This window comes from Salvia hispanica, chromosome 5 (genome assembly GCF_023119035.1).
Source record: "Salvia hispanica cultivar TCC Black 2014 chromosome 5, UniMelb_Shisp_WGS_1.0, whole genome shotgun sequence".
Classification (NCBI taxonomy): domain Eukaryota; kingdom Viridiplantae; phylum Streptophyta; class Magnoliopsida; order Lamiales; family Lamiaceae; genus Salvia; species Salvia hispanica.
In genome coordinates this window covers 41,266,031-41,286,704 of record NC_062969.1, presented here as the reverse complement: position 1 = coordinate 41,286,704, position 20,674 = coordinate 41,266,031, and the positions used below count along the sequence as shown (strand labels likewise).

At 37.3% G+C, this 20,674-nt stretch overlaps 3 protein-coding genes across 3 annotated transcripts; 2 read left to right on the top strand and 1 right to left on the bottom strand.

The window, feature by feature from the left end:
* Positions 1-9,580: 9,580 nt before the first annotated feature.
* Positions 9,581-12,800, top strand: LOC125187267 (G-type lectin S-receptor-like serine/threonine-protein kinase SD2-5). Its single transcript, XM_048083822.1, has 2 exons — positions 9,581-9,740; positions 10,141-12,800. Exon 2 carries the CDS (start codon positions 10,232-10,234, stop codon positions 12,659-12,661), a length of 2,430 nt encoding a protein of 809 aa, XP_047939779.1. The 5' UTR covers positions 9,581-9,740; positions 10,141-10,231; the 3' UTR covers positions 12,662-12,800.
* A 537-nt stretch (positions 12,801-13,337) lies between these two features.
* Positions 13,338-16,563, bottom strand: LOC125188332 (phospholipase D alpha 1-like). Its single transcript, XM_048085109.1, has 5 exons — positions 16,537-16,563; positions 16,224-16,333; positions 16,066-16,137; positions 14,139-15,996; positions 13,338-14,067 (listed from the first exon to the last, which is right to left on the bottom strand). The coding sequence occupies exons 2-5, from the start codon at positions 16,317-16,319 to the stop codon at positions 13,631-13,633; spliced, it is 2,463 nt and encodes an 820-aa protein (XP_047941066.1). The 5' UTR covers positions 16,320-16,333; positions 16,537-16,563; the 3' UTR covers positions 13,338-13,630.
* Positions 16,564-17,607: 1,044 nt separating this feature from the next.
* Positions 17,608-19,963, top strand: LOC125188333 (SPX domain-containing protein 1-like). Its single transcript, XM_048085110.1, has 3 exons — positions 17,608-18,017; positions 18,384-18,510; positions 19,299-19,963. The coding sequence occupies exons 1-3, from the start codon at positions 17,712-17,714 to the stop codon at positions 19,709-19,711; spliced, it is 846 nt and encodes a 281-aa protein (XP_047941067.1). The 5' UTR covers positions 17,608-17,711; the 3' UTR covers positions 19,712-19,963.
* Positions 19,964-20,674: the final 711 nt, after the last annotated feature.

Here is a 20,674-nt window from a genome sequence, read left to right as displayed (position 1 = left end):
CACTAAGCAATCTCCCTATCCAATACTAATTCATGGAGTAGCTTTTTTAGTGTTGAAGGTTTTTATTTTCAAGACAAAGTTTACAAGCTAATGTTTATTTTATTGCTGAAAAAGAGGCAAACGTAGCTTTTCTCTATAACTAATTATATTTTTTTTGGGGGAAATGACTTTTAATTCTAAATTTATAGTGCTTTCTTGCTGCAGTTTTTCAATGCCTAACCTAACTTGGACATTGCCCCTTATCCCTTCTCAAAACGCTTTTGTTTAAAATCTAAAATGGACCAATTAATGAAATTAAGTCAGTTACTGGAAAATGGAATTTTCATATTTCGTCACATCATGTATAATCATTAGTAAAAATTTTAGTTTTGAAATTGAAAGGAAAATACATGCAACGTAATAAGATACGCAAACATACGACGTTTATATACAGTTCTACGTTTTTTAAACGCGTGTTTGAATTTTGGCCATTGATGTAGTAACTTTTTTGACTTACTAGGAGTATTATGTTTTCTTGGCAGTTGTCACTCTGCTCAAGCTGTTGATTTTTAATTATTTTGGGTCTATTTATTCGATACCCAAGTTAAAATTTTTAATAATTAAAAATTGGCTAGTTGAACTAATTAGATACTGTATTATTTATTTGATTAGATTTTGTATTTCTTGCATGATCAACTCAATTTCAAAGGTTGGTGTTGAACTTCTCTATTTCTAGAAACAAAAGAATGCGCTCGATGCTATATAGTATTTCCAACAGCAATGATATTATTTTTGTATAGTACTATTTGATATTTATAATGTAACGCCCCACTTTTTCGAACCCTAATTTTTTGAGACGTGAAATTTTTTGCATTAAATGCTTTTAATGCTATGATTACGTGGAATTAAATGATGAATGATTTATTGCAATATTCTTTGTGACCTAATTGCGATATCGAGTTGAGTTTGAGTTGAATAGTCAAACTTGTTGGATATGTGACGTGGCTATTGAATAGTCAATATTGTGGAAAACATGACGTGGCCGTGGAATGGTCAAGGTCGGTGGAAAATGCGAAGTGGAGGCGAAATTCGAATATGTGGATATTTTAATGTGGGAGAAATAATAATTGTGGTAAATTATTTTCCTAAAGGATGAGTAAGAATTAAATAGGAGTATCATTTAATTATGTGGAATTTTCGACCCCTCCTATTTATTGGAAAAAATCCTATTTTTCTTGGATTTAATTATTGTTTGGGATAATTATCCAAATTAAATCCAAAGTCCGGATATTCCTATCTATTCCATGAAGAATTCGAAACCCCTATTATTTCTTGGAGATTTTCGAAAATCTCTTATTATGGGAGAATGGATTATTTTATTCTATTATTTGATCTCTTATTTATTCTCTTCCATAAATAAATTCAAGTATCCTAGCATATCTTGTCAAATCTAAGAAGATCTTACCATATCCTAATTTAAATAGGATTTTTATTAAATCCCTTTTGAAGAAGCTAAACTACACGCCACTTTTATATTTAATTAGGGAGAATATTTATTATTTTCTTGCTCTGTGATATTTTATTCTACTCCGTGAAATATTCAAATTTAATCATAGGCTAATTAAATAGCCTAGAAATTCGAAATCCCCTATTTTCTCAACCAAATTAACGCCACTTCTCTTCCATATCTCTTCCAAATCTTTAATTTATTTAATTAAAGATATTATATCTTAACCTCTATAAATAGGAGAGAAATCCTAAACCCTAGCACTACAGAAAAATCGCCCCCCCCCCTACTTCACGTCACTCTCTCTTTCCCCACAATCTCTCCAATTTTGTTCTTCTACTTTCTCCATTAATTCTTCATCTTTTGGAGAAGAATCGAAGCTGAAATTCAAGAATTTGTTGAAGAATCAAGATCCTACTTGTTTCCTACCGATTGTTCTATTGAAAATGTATTTTTATTTTGATCTTCTCTTCTTCTACCGATCAATCGGTGTTCTTGAGTCCACATGCATTTAGATCGAGTGAAGGGGGAAATTAATCGGTGATTTTGGAATGCATGTGTATGTGTGTGTGACCGTGTGTGTGTGTGTGTGCACGCCTCGGTAGGCGTGTATGTGTGTTGTGTGTGTGTGTGTGTTGGGTGTGGGAAACACTCATGCGTGGCACGATTTTATGATAAATCTAGAGTTGTTGTGTGAATAAAAACGATATGATAATCGTACTTTGATTTTGAATGGAATATTGAAAATAATCGATGGGAAAAAGGGAAACGTGAGAACATGCATGATTTTGATCCATGATTGAGACTTATTTGAAATACATGAACTAAAGGTGATAGCCCGCATTCCCGGTGCGATAACAAGAAGAAGTACGTATTTGAAATCGAAGGAAATCGAGGTGGGCTTTATTCTTAAACTCTCTCTTATGTTGCAAATTTATGAAAGTGGAGCAATAAGGGTGGATTAAACTGTTATGTCATGCCTATGATTATTTTTGGATATTGTGTGTCTGATGCCTAGTTTGCGAGTGCGCTCCATTAGGCTAAAGGGCTATATAAACGAATTCGGGTCTGAGTAGGGCTGCAAACCCTATCAGGCTAGTGTACACGGGAGATCGGGAGCCGTCCTTGCTAGTCGGCCGATCTCGTGGGCGAAAGTGTGGCCACACTTCGTCGCACCATATGAATTGTTGATTGATGAGAAAATGAGAGGTATTATTTGACTGGCTAGTCCATGAAATATTTTGTGATACTCGATGCTATCTTTTCAATTAAATGCTAAACCTCTAGTTCACTATGGTAATGGTGGCATAACTATAAAACGTTTTGGCATGAGTCCACTGAGTATGCTTAAAATACTCAGCCCTGCATGTGTTCTCCCTATGTGCAGGTTGAGCGGCGATGGGCGGTCGGTGGTGTTGAGACAGTTGAATCGAATAATATGGATGGTTGGGATTTTGAGTGTAGTCGTGTCCTCATACATGGCTCCGCTTTCTCTTGGATTGCTTCCGCTGAATATTCTGAAACTTATTTATCTTTGGTTGATTCAAACTTATTTCTCTGAATTAGAATATTGTGAGATATTGCGTTTTGTTGGAGTTACAATAAACTCTTGACTTTTGAGCTTAGCCTATGTTAGCTGTTAAATCTTGTTTTTCGTATTTAAAGCCGTTGACTTATTATCTTGATACTTCATTAAACACTTGGTCAAATCTCTTTAAATGAAACCCTAGTCTTCATTCTTGTCGCCTTAAGTTCGCCTAGTGAACAGTCGCCGTATTTATTATACCTTAGAAATGTCGGGTTGTTACAATAAATACGACGACTGCTACTTAGGCGAACTTAAGGGCAATAAGAACGTAGACTAGGGTTTCATTTATTGAGATTTGACCAAGTATTTAATGAACTATCAAGCAATAAGTCAATGGCTAAATGAAGAAAGTCAATATTTAATAGAGGACATAGGCTATGCTCAAAAGTCAGAGATTTATTGTGAATCCAACAAAACGCCATGTTTCATGATATTGTAATTCGAAGAAATATGTTCGCAACAACCCAAAAGATAATAAGTTTCAAAAGAATTCAGCGGAAGCAATCCAAGAGAAAGTGAAGCTATGTATGAAGACACAACTACACTCAAAGTTCCAATTATCCACCTTACTCGATTCAACTGTCTCAACATCACCGACCGCCCGACGCCGCTCAACCTGCACATAGGGAAAACACATGCAGGGCTGAGTATTTTGAATATACTCAGTGAACTCATGCCAAAACATTTTATAGTTATGCCACCCTTACCATAGTGAACTCGAGTTTTGCATTTATTTAAGAGAATATCATCGAGTATCACAAAATATTTCATAGACTGGTCAGTCAAACAATACCTCCCATTTTCTCATCAATCAACAATTCATATGGTGCGACGAAGTGGGGCCACACTTTTGCCCACGAGACCGGCTGACTAGCAAGGACGGCTCCCGATCTCCCGTGTACACTAGCCTGGTAGGGTTTGCGGCCCTACTCAGACCCGAATTCGTTTATATAGCCCTATAGCCTAATGGAGCGCACTCGCAATTTAGGCATCAGACACACACAATATCCACAATAATCATAGGCATGGCATAACAGTTTAATCCACCCTTATCGCTCCACTTTCATATATTTGCAACATAAGTGAGAGTTTAAGAATAAAGCCCACCTCGATTTCCTTCGATTTCAAGTACGTACTTCTTCTTGTTATCACGCCGAGAACGTGAGCTATCGCCTTTAGTTCATGTATTTCAAATAAGTCTCAATCATGAATCAAAATCATGCATGTTCTCACGTTTCCCTTTTTCCCATCGATTATTTTCAATATTCCCATTCAAAATCAAAGTACGATTATCATATCGTTTTTTATTCACACAACAACTCCAGATTTATCATCACATCGTGACACGCATGAGTATTTTCCACACACCACACACGCACACACACAACGCATGTGCACGCTTACCGAGGCGTGCACACCCACACACACGGTCACACACACATACACATGCATCCCAAATTCATCGATTAATTTCCCCTTCACTCATTCTAAATGCATGTGGACTCAAGAACACCGATTGATCGATGGAAGAAGAGAAGATCAAAATAAAAATACCTTTTTAATAGAACAATCGGTAGGAAACAAGTAGGATCTTGATTCTTCAACAAATTCTTGAATTTCAGCTTCAATTCTTCTCCAAAAGATGAAGAAATAATGGAGAAAGTAGAAGAAAATTTTGAGAGAGAGAGTGGGAGAGAGATCGAGATTTTTGGGAGAGTGGGGACGGTTTTTTTTTGTGATGCTAGGGTTTAGGATTTCTCATGTATTTATAGAGTGTAAGATATAATCACATAATTAAATAAATAAAAGATTTGAGGAGATATGGTGGTTATAGTTGGCGTGATTTGCTAGGAGAAATAAGGGGGTTTCGGATTTTTGGCTATTTAATTAGCCTATGCTTAAATTTGAATATTTCACGGAGTAGAATAAAATATCACGGAGCAGAATAAAAACAATAAACTCCCCAAGAATAGTGGAAAGTGGCGTGAATTTCACTTCCCTCCACAAGGAATTAATTAAAATCCTAATTTAATTAGGATATGGTAAGATCTTCTTAGATTTGGCAAGATATGCTAGGATATTTGAATTTATTTATGGAAGAGAATAAATAAGGAATCAACTAATATAATAAAATAATCTCTTCTCCCACAATACAGGAGATTTCGAAAATCTCCATAAAATAATAGGGGTTTCGAATTCTTCATGGAATAAATAGGAATATTTGAACTTTGGATTTAATTTGGATAATTATCCCAAGTAATAATTAAATCCAAGAAAATAGAATTTCTTCTCCAATAAATAGGGGGTCAAAAACTCCAATAAATAAATAATGCTCCTATTTAATTTTCACTCATCCCTTAGGAAATAATTCATTAAACACTTGGTCAAATCTCTTTAAATGAAACCCTAGTCTTCATTCTTATCGCCTTAAGTTCGCCTAGTTAACAGTCGCCGTATTTATTATACCTTAGAAATACCAGGCTGTTACACATAAAATGCTTTTGAGCCATATTCTCATGATTACATTTTTTATGAATCAAATAAAAGTATTATTATAAGTAAAACGATTAATTAACGAGATCAATATTGATGCATTTCATGGTTCTAGTGATTAGCGACGGAGAAATGAGAATGATAACCACAAATTTGCCAGGATATATATTTTGCATACAATTAATAAATTAAATAAATATGACATCCAGCAGAATTTTTCAAGTCATTTTGCAGAGCCACGAAGACATTATCTACGTAACTACGTTAGTCCCAAGATACGAGAATACAAATTGCTTAATTAATTAAACACTTGATTCCTACAAGGTATAATCGTGCTGATCACCTACTAATTAATCCTATTTGTTAATCACGTATTTTTTTGACATTTAATATTCCTTGTTTTTTGCTGATCCCAATACCGAGAATATCACCATTTTCATCAAAATTAATTTTAGTTCAGTATTGTGACAGAAAAAGGGTTTATATATCGTGCGTAGATCTTTTTTTTTAAGATGGTATTTTAATTAGTGATTAAATCTGTGTATGTCTCAATGAAATCTTGGTTTAAAGGATTTGCCGCTGTAGTAAGTTTCAAAATAAATAAATATAACTCGACAAAAATAAAATTTTAATTAGAAGGTGAGTCGATATGGAAGAATTAATGGGATGGAAATCCCCTTAAGGAGTGAGAAGCAGAATCAATCTCAGACTACTACTCTTACTTTCTCCTCCATAAAAACATCAAATATTTCTATTTTGATTCTTCCTTAAAATTACACAATAATTTTAATTTATAAAATTTTTGAACAAACATATTATCTTTACACGTCATTTTAATTACAATTTATGTCATTCAAATTATAAATTTAACATTTATAGATCGCAAAATTCACTAACATTACTACTAATGTTGTAAACACCATTATCCACTATCACTACTTACCCTACAATTTTTCTGTAACAGCCCGCCCTCCTAGGATACAATAAATGCGGCGGCTGCTACCCAAAAACCGACTCAAAAGAAGTAAACATAGGCTAGAGTTTCATTCAAAGAATACTGACCAAAGAAATGAAGGAATATCAGAGTATTTAATGCAACAACTTAACCTAGAAACTTAAATAAGTAAACAAAAGGGAGTTTTATAAATGACGATCAAAACTTAAGAGAATGGCATAGGTTTCAAGATAACGTCACGAGAAAAGTATAAGGCCTCAAAACGAAGAAGAGTGCCAATCAACCAAATCAATATCAGAGTATTAGAACTTAGCGGAAAACGACCAAGAGAAAAAGCATAGCTATGTATGGAGACACAACTACACTTAGAGTTCAACATGTCCATTTTCGCAACCGAGGTTTCACCTTTAAATTCACATAGGCACATATTCACAAATTAGGTTCAATTATAACTCTTAACTTATGCATGTCTCGTTACTTCCCTCTTTCCCATCGATTCGCCTTAATCTTCCTAATTTATAAATTTCAAGTCACGCTTAGCATATATATATTTCTTAGCATCTCAACCCTAGATCGATCATCATATGTCATACAAAAGTATTTAGCCATCAAGCACACACTACACAACACACACTTCAACACACTCTCACACGCATAACACACACACACGACACACACACCTCAGACACTCTCGGCACACACACACACACACACATGTGTTTCCATATCCCTTCTTATCCCTTTTTCACTCAATTAATATGCATGAAGGTTCAAGAACACCGATTAAATCGGTTGGAAGAAAAAGAAAAGAAGGGTAGAAGAAGAACAACATAACTCTTAAGCAAAAATACCTTTTTGGAGAAAATAAATCGGTAGAAACAAAGTAGAGACTTGGTTCTTCAATATCCTTGGATTAAACTTTGATTTCTTCTCAAAAGATGAAGGATTGGTGGAGTAAAGTGGAAGAAAATTGAGAGAGTGAATGGGGGTGAAGTTTTCGAAAATATGGGGGCTAGGGTTGGGGGTTTTGGTTCTTATTTATAGAGTCCAATGAGATCTTTAGGTAATAAGAATAGAATATTTGGTAATATCTTTTGCCTTATAAATAAATAGAATAAAATAATATTGTGGAGTAGGGAAGAAGAATTAACAAAAGTAGAAGATGGCAATATTTCCTAATTTTCGAAAATATGGCTAGGGGATTATTCATGGTTTTGTTTTTGGTATTTTTCCATATAGAATAAAATATCATGGAGCAAAATAAAAATAAGGAAAATCCTCCATGAACAAGGTAGGGGCCGATTTCTATGCCTTTTAAATAAGGCATGGATTTTTGAATATTGGCTAAAACAAAGTAAGGCAAGATCTCTTGAAGTATGGAAAGATTTGGTAGAATAATTAAATTCTAGGTATGGAAGGAGTCAAACAAGGGATTAACTAAAATAAAATAATTCTTTCCTTCCCATAATTAAGTGATTTTCGAAAATCACTAGAAAAACAAGGGGCTCGATTTTTACATCTCTAAACAAGGAAATAATTGGCTCTTGGAATTTAATTTGGGTAAATATCCCAAGGATTAAATAAATTCCGAAAAAAAAAAATAGAAATTCTCTCTCCAAGGGGTCTAGGGTTCGAAAATTACAAGAATTAGGGTGATAAGTATTTATGGCAATTTTTCTAATATTCTCACTCACCCATAAACAATTAAATTACCACATAAATCACACAAATAAATAAATCACATGCCACATCATTAAGTCAAATAGTTTGACTTTTCAAACTTTCACACAAATCCTAAACTTAATTCGACCATATCACCTCGTGAAATAACTGCATTCTCGATGCCACGTCATCAACAATAAATTCTAGGGCTCAAAAATTAGGGTTCTAAAATCCAGGATGTTACATTTTCTCTCTCTCTTTATTTTATTAATTTTCAAATTGAAATATGTACCATTTCAAAACTTGTTATTTTTAAAAAATAGATGAAGTTAATAATTATTATATGAAATAAATTTCAGACATCTGATATTAAAAGAATAAAAAATCTGAGTGAATTACTGATGCATATGGTCAACCTAAGAACATGGTATTCATCTCCATCACCTAATTAATATTAATTGCATATTCTTACTTCTCATAAACCGTACTACTACTAAATTAATAATTAACGATAACATTAATTATGTTCAAGGAAAATTGTCTGCTTACTTCTTCAAACGCATAGGTTATCTAATACTAATACTAATACTAATACTAATACTACTACTTCTAGTGCCTGTGCGTGGTGATATAAAATAAAATTTAAACTACTAGTAAACATCTCATGTATAATGTAAAAAAAAGTATTTAATACATAAAATAGAAAAATAGCCCAGGATAGTTAGAATTTAAATGAGGAAGATATGGAGTTGGTATGCTTTAGACCTTAGGCTATTTTTTATTTCATCTTTGCATCAAAGTCGTCAAACCTTATTTAATTATCCCATCCCTCATTTATTTCCCAATTAATTCCCATCCATCTACTATTAATAAAATAAACTTTACGTGCTACATGGCATAATCACATACGGACAGCTTATTAGGAGTAGTATTAAATTTCGAAATAATTTATACTTCCATCTCCTCTATACCTATATTATTATACATATATGTAATAACGCAAAAATGGGTACAATATATGAGATTTTATGCTAGTAGTACACATCTAAAACAGATTTATGTAAAATCAAATTCAACTGAGAGAGAATATTCACAAATATGTGTGAAACTCTTTACACCAAGCACGAGTCCAGGAAAACACTTTTAGCTGGGTTGATGTTGAATTAGTATTTGTTTATTCAAAAAATCTCACTATATATCTCACACACATACGCAAACAATATGCAACACATACATAAGCATTTTATTGATATACTCATGGATTAACTATCAAAATATAATCTTGTTATTTCTTAAAAAAATAAAAAAGGGTCATCACCTCATACTACCACTCCCTATTTATATAGCACACCCTGTATTTTGCCCACCTCAGAACTCTCCAAGATTTTGACATAAGCAGAAACAGATACATCCAATTCTGTTTGTTTGTTTCTGCCTTTAATTCAGGGAAAAAGCCCATCTCTTCAAATCCCACTTCTTTTTCTTTTTATTTTCTCTTCTCTGTCAGCCTTATGCATAAAAGACTCCATTTTTTGGTGGCTGCAATTCTGTGAATGGTATGTCTGCATCTGCATGTTATTGTTTACTGCTCACTACCTACTTTCATTTAATGTATTTTTCTCTTAAATTCAAAGTCTTTATTTTTCAGCAAATTGCAGTCCCAATTGATGAATTTGTGCTGTAAACTTCCTTTTCCATTGGTGTTCCAATTGGATCATTTATTTTGCCAAGCTTTCTGTCTCAGCCCATTGGTTACCTGAGTTTTGACATTGTCAGAACGTCCAAAATTGTGCTGTCATTGTCTCTATCATTTCCATTTTTTTCTTGTCAAGACCTTGAATTGGATAGTTTAATATGCTCTGTTTATTCAAATTCTTGAAAGGAAAGGAGTCAGAATTCAGTTGAAAGATTGGATTTTTACGGTTCACATGTTTAGTTTTTCTCCTGGTTTTGCAGTTTCAGAATTAAAAAAGGGAAATCAGGCGAGAGAGTGAATTTTCTGGGTGAGGCTAATATTGTGGTTGTTGCTGAAGCAAATCTGTATGTGATGATGGGAAATTGGGGGTTTTCTTGCATTCCTATTATATCACTATTGCTGCTGCTGCTGCAAATCTGCAGAGGGAGTGTGCAACGTATAGGGAAATTAGATCCAGGATTCAAAGGGTCTCAAATGTATTACATAGACAATGATGGATTGTTTCTGCTGTCAAACAACTCGAATTTCGCCTTTGGTTTAACCACCACTGCTTCAGATGTTACTCAATTTCTTCTTGTTGTCATCCACAAGAGCAGCTCAACTATAGTCTGGGCTGCCAACAGAGATTCCCCAGTTAAGAATTCAGACAGCTTTGAGTTTGATATTTCTGGCAATGCCTTCTTACAAAGTGGTGGATCAACGATCTGGTCTTCTGATACTGCAGACAAAGGAGTTTCCTCATTGCAGTTGTTGGATAATGGAAATCTTGTGTTGGTTGGGAGTGATGACAACACCTTTGTTTGGCAGAGTTTTAGCCATCCCACTAACACCCTTCTTTCCAATCAGGAATTCTCTCAAGGAATGAGGCTTATCAGCGATCGTGCTACGAGCAACTTGACTTACTCGCTTAAGATCCAGGCTGGGGACATGTCTCTGTCCGCGGATTTCAATCCTCCACAGCTGTATTGGTCTATGGGAAGAGATAGCCGGATAACCATCAATAAAGGGCACGGTGCAGTCACCTCAGCTGTTCTAAGTGCCAATTCTTGGAAGTTCTATGATTCAAGTAGAGTGTTGCTTTGGCAATTCATCTTCTCGGAGAGCACTAGTGAAAATGCAACATGGATCGCTGTGGTAGGCAGTGATGGCTCTATCACATTCTCCATGCTCCAAGCCGGCTCGTCTAGTCCCTCTTCAACAAGAATACCACAAGATCAGTGTAGTAGACCTGCAGCCTGTGATCCATATGCAGTTTGCAATACTGGTAACACATGCCAGTGTCCCTCGTCCATCGCCTCGTGCAAATCCATCGCCTCTCCTCGCTGTGATAACTCAACAGGGTCGGTAGAACTTGTTAGTGGTGGTGATGATCTGAGCTACTTTGCATTGCCATTTGTTCAGCCATTCTCTAAGACAGCAACCTTAGACAGTTGCAAGGCTTCGTGTCTTGGCAATTGCTCGTGTGGCGCCTTGTTTTTCCAGAACAGTTCTGGGAATTGCTTCCTATTTAATGAGATAGGAAGCATGGAGGGATCTAGTAATGGAGGTGGCTACACTTCGTACATCAAAATCTCGAGCAATGGAAGGAGAGATGGAGGTGGAGGCAGTAGTAAGCCTTCCCCAATAGTGATAGTCATTGTGATTGTGACTGTGGTTGTGATAGTAGCAATGGTGTTTGCTGCATTCCATTTCTACCGTAAAAACAAGAAAGCACCTGAGACGCCTAGGGAGAGCTCAGAGGAGGACAACTTCTTGGAAGGCCTATCCGGGATGCCTATCCGGTTCAGCTACAAAGACCTCCAGACAGCAACAAGGGACTTCTCAGTCAAGCTCGGACAAGGAGGGTTTGGATCAGTCTATGACGGCACTCTCTCTGACGGGACACGGGTCGCTGTCAAGCAACTCGAAGGCATTGGCCAAGGCAAGAAGGAGTTTCGTGCTGAAGTGAGCATCATAGGCAGCATCCACCACCTCCACCTCGTCCGCCTCAGGGGCTTCTGCGTGGATGGGAGCCACCGCCTCCTAGCCTACGAGTACATGGCTAATGGCTCCTTAGACAAATGGCTGTTCAAAAAAGACAAAGGCGAGTTCATGCTCGATTGGAACACGCGATACAATATTGCTGTGGGGACAGCCAAGGGCCTGGCTTATCTCCACGAGGATTGTGATGTTAAGATCATTCATTGTGACATCAAGCCTGAGAATGTGCTTCTTGATGATCACTTCATGGCTAAGGTCTCCGATTTTGGGCTGGCGAAGCTCATGACGCGTGAACAAAGCCATGTGTTTACGACAATGAGGGGCACTAGAGGCTACCTTGCACCAGAATGGATCACTAGCTATGCTATATCAGAAAAGAGTGATGTTTATAGCTATGGTATGGTGTTGCTCGAGCTCATTGGTGGCCGGAAAAACTATGACACTTCACAGAGCTCGGAGAAGTTGCACTTCCCTTCGTACGCGTTCAAGATGATGGAGGAAGGGAGGTTGAAGGAGATCATGGATGACAAGTTGAAGATCCATGAAGAAGATGAGAGGGCTGCTATAGCCATTAAAGTTGCTCTATGGTGCATACAAGATGATATGCATCTTCGCCCCCCTATGACTAAAGTCGTGCAGATGCTCGAAGGCCTCAGCCCCGTCCCTCCTCCTCCAACAGCCTCGCAGCTAGGGTCACGGCTTTACTCGAGCTTCTTTAAGTCCATTAGCGAGGGGGGCACCTCCTCGGACTGCAACAGCGACGCCTATCTGTCCGCTGTTCGCCTCTCCGGCCCTAGATGATATAGGGGTGAAGCTTGTGTTGTGTAAATGGTAGGATCAGTTCCAAGTTTTGTAATGATAAAGCTATCAAATATGTATTATGATGTTTGTAAATTAATGGTTTTTGATCTATTGAGAAAAGGTTGGATTTTTTTGTTCATTTCAATTTGTTATCAAGGCGCCTTCATCCCTTTGAAATAGGAGTACAATTTAAAATAGATGACCTCAACTACTGAACAAAATTGGTGTTAGTTGGGAATTAGGAGAGGATATTACTCTAGCTAGCTGTACCTGATTATCCTTGCAAGAATTAATCAACTTAAACGGAGTAGCATATCTTTAGAAAGTTCAAATCAACTAAAGTCTTTTTTTTTTAATTGAGCAGGTGTTTGTGTGTATTTTTTAGTTTTAACTGCTACAATTCCACCAACCATATATTGTATTTTTTAATCTATAAATAAATAAAGGGTTGATAATATGTAAATTACTTTTTTCTACATGGTTGTTTTCCAAAATAAAACGAACAAAAATTTAAAAGTTACTCATTATCTAGTTCTCAACTTTTGAGTCCGTCAAATTTGTTTGAGTGCCCTTTTTTAAAAGGTTTTGTTTTTGCTGGTTAGTATATCATCATGAAGTCCCTATTCATACCTAATTTCACTCTTAAATTTGCATTTGGTTGCAAGAATTCACCTTATTAATGTAGCAATTAGCAAATACTAATAGGTGGTGTTCGGTTTTTTAGATAAAATAGTACATCTCTCATTGTCTCTATGCTTTGCAATTTGAACTCTTCTATATTCACATCATCTCTCACACACACACACTTGATGCATCGAGAACATATTTATATACTACTGTTACACATATTCATGACTATTTTATATTGAATAGGTACACACATGGTATAGATACAATATAAAATAGAGTAGGCACCTAGGATTTTAATAACTTTGTACAATTTTGAAAGAATGTGGCCAGATATCTTGGTCATGTAGTTAGAATGGGAGGAAGATATGTTGATACACTTCCAAGGACTGAAGCTTTTGTATCAGGAAAGAATTCAAAGCTTGGAATTGCAGTGATCTCACCACCACTCGAAATTCGAATAGGGTAGCTGAGAAGATGGCCGGGAATATCTTCCCCAAACGTCTCACTTGAATAAAATCTCCAATTCTGATCGGCAATTGCATTGACATTCCGAACACATTCTAGGCTCCCGGGATCAAGAAAAGTGTCGTCTTCGCGCAGAAGGTGCTCGCACCATAAGGCCATTCTCAAGCCGAATATCTCGCCCCTGGCAGGAGATACATCTGTGGCCAGGTGATGAGGTTGGAATGCTCCCATTGCTATCTCACTGTCTCGACCCCCGTCCATCGATCTTTGGTTGATGTTGGCTGATCCCACAATTATGTATTCATCATCAACTGTTGAATGATAGACAACAAATTATTCAAGAAGTAGAATGAAGTTTGATAACAGATGGAATTAAGAATACCTATCATCATCTTTGAATGAACATAAATCATAAATCTCCTAGCTTGTTGGGCCTTGATGTAGTCGGTGTCGGGCTCAGGATGCTCTAGGGGAGTGTACTCTCCCGGGATCTTGACTTCCCTGTTGCCAAGGCAGAAGAAAGTCAAGTATTCCCTCGCATCCACATTGTGGATTCCTTTTGCCGATAAAACGTTGTAAATGTCTGTATACATCATCTCCATCGTCCTTCTCTGCCAGTCGAGTATGGCCTGAACCGAGGCGCTCTCGGGTATGCCTTCCGGCCACATTGGGATCACAATGTATACGGTGAATCTCTCTCCTGCTTGAATCTTGCTCACTATCTTGAGGGATAGTTCTTTTGGAATGAGATGCAATGCGTTTATGTCCTCAATTGTGATCTCTGGGCTTTTCTTCCAATCAAATGAGCTACCAATAAAGTATTGGTTCTCAATGTATATGAATCGTCTTGCTCTACGAATAGCCAAGATATATGCATCTTGGATGCTCTTCTCTATCACGTTGTCCTTCCCATTCAGAAGTCCAACTTCTGCCTGTTGCTCAGGTAACTTGGGAAAGTCGGCCGCAGCTCCACCATCAATCGACCTAAACAGCTGCACATTCCAAGTTTCAGGATCTTCTGGGGATGTGACCTCCATCGGGCGAATGAGGAACTTGTCTAGCTCGTTGATTGAGTATATGAGCTGGTTTCCAACCTGTTTCTTCCACCTCTGCTCGAAATTGTAGAGCACGTCCCAAGCCACGGGACCTTCCATGCGACAGTGGATGTCGTGCCATGGCTCCCTCGGGCCGCCTTTCTTGACAGAGGCGCCCGGGAAGTTTGGTTGGTGGAAGTCATCTTGGTGAACTGTGTTCAATGTCCTAAAAAGGGAGTGGTCTCTCGTGTCATAACGTCCATCACAAAGATCAATTCCACCTACAAAACTAACCACCCTCCTCTTATGGTTTTGATCGGATTCAGCGTCTACGACAACGGTCTTTTGATGGTGGGTGAACATTGTCGAGACCTCGAACCCCTGGACAATGCTCCTACCACCATCAGGATTTCTAGGGCACAACACGCAGTGCACGCTCGTGCCCTCGAAAAACTGTTTGGTTTCTTGATCATGAGTGGCCATAAGGCCATCCTTCTTGAAATCAGGCACAGAGGTCCTGTCATCCCACACCAGCAGCAGAACACGAACTCCTTGCTCCGCCTTGCGCTTCAGCAGCTCTCCGAGGGTTACATCCCCACCCGCCCTAGGCCTCCTCGGATCCCTGATCAACGTGATGTTCGTATAGACTGACCACCCCGTGATGTATATCATGTGGCGAGCACCCTCAATCGCGTCGAATATGTCCTCCCAGCACCTCTGAGGCCGGTAGTACCCGGCCGAGCGGAGGAAATCCGTGATGCTATCTTCAGGCACGTGAGCATCGGGGTACAAGGAAACCCTGCATCCCCGTCTCTGCCCGAAGAAAGTGTAGGGTACCCCTCCAAAACTTGGATTCTTGATCCCATTAGACCAATTGACATCTTTGGAAAGAGGAAAGTACTGCATTTTCACATGGATTCTTGAATCTTTATGGATGGGAATCTTGTCTTCATCCAAGATCTCGATCCATCTATCCACCATTTGCCCACTCAGCAGCTCCTCCACACCCAAATATGCTCTACCCACCAATGTTGCTCCCACAGGATTGTCTTCTTTCACCGTGAAGATGATGTTTGTGACAGTGTGCGCACAATAGATGCGAAAACTGTCCAACCATCGAGGATTAGAATGCTCGTCGAGCATTCTAGTCCTCGCCACCCTCGCCCTCTCCAAGTCGATAGTGGCGTACAGCTTCGCGCCAACAACCTGTTCGTCACACGGAACAAAATCAAATCTTTATCCATTTTCTTGTAATAAAACAATAAACTTACTCACCTCCGGCCGACAGAAAACAAATCTCTTGATTTGTCCTAGAAACCTCTTTGTTCTTTTATGAGGATTGCCACTCTTCAGATCACAACAATAGCACAACATTAATTATATATATATATATATGCACATTTCTTTTGATCAAGCCGGAATAAAAACTGCACCTTTCCAAATAGATTATCAATGCTGAATCGGCCTTGCAATTTATCGGCTTCGAATATTGTTGCGTAGATCGTTCCATGAAGTAAATGGGGCACCATGCTTAATTTACGTGCTGCAATCAGTAACATTTTTTAAATCACTAGCTATAATTTTGGATTCGACCAAGTTACAAAGATGAAGCATTTATGTTTTCATAGTAGTTAATTTCATATGCTGTAGTAAGGTAGAAAACACCATATTCATGCATATAAAACACCAATTAAATTCAAATTATCTTAGCTATAGAGATGAGGATGTTGAAGAGGTCTTACGTACCGCAGAATGTTTAGAGAGAAATAACTGTTGGGCCAATAGTAAGTTTACAAATGTACACACATATATATACGTGTGCATATGCATAAGAATCTATCTATCGACCTTTACATGAAGAAAGAAATCTCTTTTGCTTTGAATAGTTAAACTTGTATGCAAATCTTGATCAAACGCATGCACACAAAGATTCATATCCCTTTCTTGGAAGTGATTATCATAGAAGGAATCAAAATTTAATCATTCATCATCACCAATTAATAAACAGACTTTCTTGCAACATAGGACAAACTTCATGGTTTGTAAGTTTGTTTCTTTTTAGCTATGATCATTTTATAATATACAAATAGATTGAATCAAGTTTACGAAAATTCATGGAAAAGATATCCTTTTCTTGGCCACAGCAAGGGAGAATTCTTTATGTGCAGTTGGATACAAGAGATAAATGTTTCCTCTATATGGAGTAGTTTTTTAATTGATTATTTGACTCGTGTTGGTAAATGTTTTTTTATGGAAGGATATAATATAAAATAATTAATGTTACATGAAAATATGACACATAAATTGTATGAGGACTCCAAATATTAATTCAATTCGGCGACCAATAAACGAAAACAGGATTATGCTTTTGGAATATGTTCAAAGATGTATTAAAGGTTAAAATTTTTAAAAAATTCCACCCAATATTAACAAGCATAAAAGATTGGGTTATACTGTATATATGTGCTGGACCACTTATTCCATGAATTTCATCTTTAACTTGTTTTAATATTCTATCTACCAATGGGTTCATTGGATGTAGCTAGGATTAATCTATTCTTGTTGTCAATTATCCATTAAAAATACATCCAATATTAAATGGTTGAAATGATGGTTTGTGAGCATCGAATAATTAAATTCTACAGTAATGGAGTAATAATAAATAACGTCCAAAGCTGATTTCAGTTCGAAATCAAAATAATAGTAACGAAAACTCGGGGTAATCGAGAAATTAAAAAGGAATATAGGGGCTTAAATGCAAGGGAATATTTAGCAGAGATAAAAAAATATATATTCCGTCAGATTATGCGCATATTCCCTGCTTCATACAAAACTACCGAATATTCCCTCTCCTTTTAGCCGATTCCGCCTATGTATATATATCCGCCACCACCACCCCCTCCTCCTCCTTTTCCGGCGAGATGAAGTTCTGGAAGATTCTGAGGAAGCTGCTGGACGAGATTTTTCCGGATTGGCAGGATAAGTTTATATCGTACAAGGATTTGAAGAAGCAGCTCGGCTCGATCTCTCCTCCGGAAAACCCAAAGGAAGATGCGGAGCGCTCTAATAAGAGGCCCAGGCTGGGACTGGGAGACGATCGGGTTGATGAAGAGGGGAGAGAGGTGACGAAGGAGATGACGGATTTTCTGATGCTTTTGGAAGGGGAGATCAAAAAGTTCAATTGCTTCTTCATGGATAAAGAGGAGGAGTACATTATTACGTTGAAGGTGTTTCTTCTATTGATTTCGATATCTATTTGCTGTGATTTTGGTTTTAGGGTATGAAAGTGAAAGAGGAAGGGGAATTTTTCATTTTCAACCCTACTTGGATTTAGTGATATAATTGGACTGAGAATTACTCCCTAAATTGAGTTATATGGAGTCTGAGATGATTAGCTAGTTGCTTTTGATAAAAGCATAGTACACCACTTGGTTCCATTTTCAGGACTCGAGAGCAGATATCTAGCGTCGTGGGATTATATCTTGGATATGTATATTAGTTTGACTTCCAAACTTGCATTTATGGGTTGAGTTTCTCTCCTTCCTATACCAATATACCATCTTATTCCATTTTGATAATTTGTTTGTACGCAGTTGCTGGAAGATGAGGTTGCTGAGGCTAAGGATTCAAAACAAGAGCTTATGAAAGTAGGACGCAAACTTGTAGATTTCCACGGAGAGATGATTTTGTTGGAAAACTACAGTGCTCTTAACTACACAGGTTTTTTGCTTTTGGCCTCTTACTATTAAAACCTTCTTATGGTATATGGATCATTGGATCATCACAAAAACGCCTTGTGATCAAGTTCCATTTTGTTCGTCTTCACTTGTTTCCTATTATTTTTCTCGCATACCTAGATATATTATTTTGTTACTGATTGACTTGTCATTACTATTTCTTTAACTTGATGGATCCTAGCTGAAAGGGTGGTTGTAAATAGTTAAACATAATAAATTGTATGATTTCATAATTTCAGTTGGTAGCTCCTTCCGAGCTCCTGGGTGGATCACGCACCTGGGTTACTTGGTCTACCCAGCAGCAGATGCTTTGTCAAGAACATAGAAATGGATTATGTTGACTGGTTGAATTTATGATGTTGATTTACTTTTTTGTAATGCTGATTATCACAATTAAATTAATACACGTCCAAAGCAGTTTTTATTCCCTAATGAAGTTGTAGGCAGCTAGAAAAGGCCCATTTTCATGCCATGCATCAACAATTGACCTGCCTCCTTCCTGCAACACTACAAAAATCATCAAATGACAGCTGATTAGATAGAGAACAAGATTTAAAACGGTGATTGTATTTTGAAGTTGGAAGCAGGGCTGAAAGGGCAGGATTGTAGCAAAAAAAAAAAAAAGTAGGAGTGAAGGACTGCTATTTGTATGCTATCAGAAGCATGGACAACAGTTGAATTTTGGAGTGTTTCTGTTATTGTCCTTGTTTGTTGGCAATTAATCCCAATACATATTTTTGCAAGCCTTGACCATTTCATTGCTTGGAACAGGCCTGCTGAAGATTTTGAAGAAGTATGATAAGAAGAGTGGTGATCTGATTCGATTGCCTTTCATACAAAAGGTTCTACATGAGCCATTCTTTAGGACAGACGTGATAAATAAGCTAGTGAAGGAGTGTGAGACAATGATCATTCGCATCTTTCAGCGGCACGAGAAATTGGCCCCTACAGAAGATACCGATCTGCCAGAAGGGTGCAGTGACCAGTCAGCGGTTGATGAAGAGGCTGGAAAACTCAGAGTTCCTGAAGAACTTGCAGAAATCAAGTCTATGGAGAACATGTACTTGAAGCTCACCATATCAGCTTTGCGGACCATGAAGGAAATCAGAGGTGGAAGTTCCACCGTGAGCATGTTCTCATTGCCACCTATGCCGGAGACAGAGCTTGAAGAGTCTGGGAAGTGAAATTCAGCTTAAAAGCAAGAACAGACAATTACCTAATGTTGTGAATCATCATAAGATTTTGATTAGCTAGTGTCTGTACACGGATGATGTAATATAGAGTTGTAACTGCTTCTTTCTTGACAATTTGTAAACTGAACATCTGTTGAGATGATTTGGAGCAGGTTTTGGTCCATACTAATACTCCTTGTTGAGTGACCTGTTTCCATTGTAAGCTGTATGGATGTAGAAATATAAATATAATAAATTAAAACACTAGCAGTTTTTAACTCATGGAATATTGCTATTTTCATAAAAAATTCCATTCAAGCTCATCATTTGTAGCTACTGATTTGGTAGGAAGAGGAATGGATATAGTTATTAAGTATGATATGCCAGATTCTGCGGACACTTATCTCCAAAGATGGGGGCTGGCCATCACGTTTGTTTCTTCTGCTTCTGCTTTTGATTCTGATTCAGATGTTCACACTAGGATTTGTAGTCCTCATTGCAAGAGAGGTTTGAAGTTGATACTCCCTCCGTCCCAGATTTGTAGTACTCCCTCCGTCCCAGATTTGGAGTCACTTATTGTTATGGTTCGGGTTTTAAGAAAGAGTTGAAATGCTTAATAATTGAAGTGATATTGTGGAGTGTGTAATAAATTAAGTGAGATGGTAGAGTGTGTAATAAATGAAGTGAGATGGTGAAGTTGGTTGAAGGTGGGTCCCTTTTGACTTTTGATTTTTGTTTTGATTTATTTTAATGTAGATAAGGGCATTTTTATGTAATTTTGATGAAGAATGGGGTAAAGTTGTATGACCAAATATGGAAAATTCTAAAAGTGACTTTTAAATTGGAACGGACTTTTATGGCAAAAAGTGACTCTTAATCTGGGACGGAGGGAGTATATAATAACTAAAATATTTAAAATTATTATTTAAAAAAAAAAGATGCAAAATATTACTCTTTCTATATATATGAACGTGA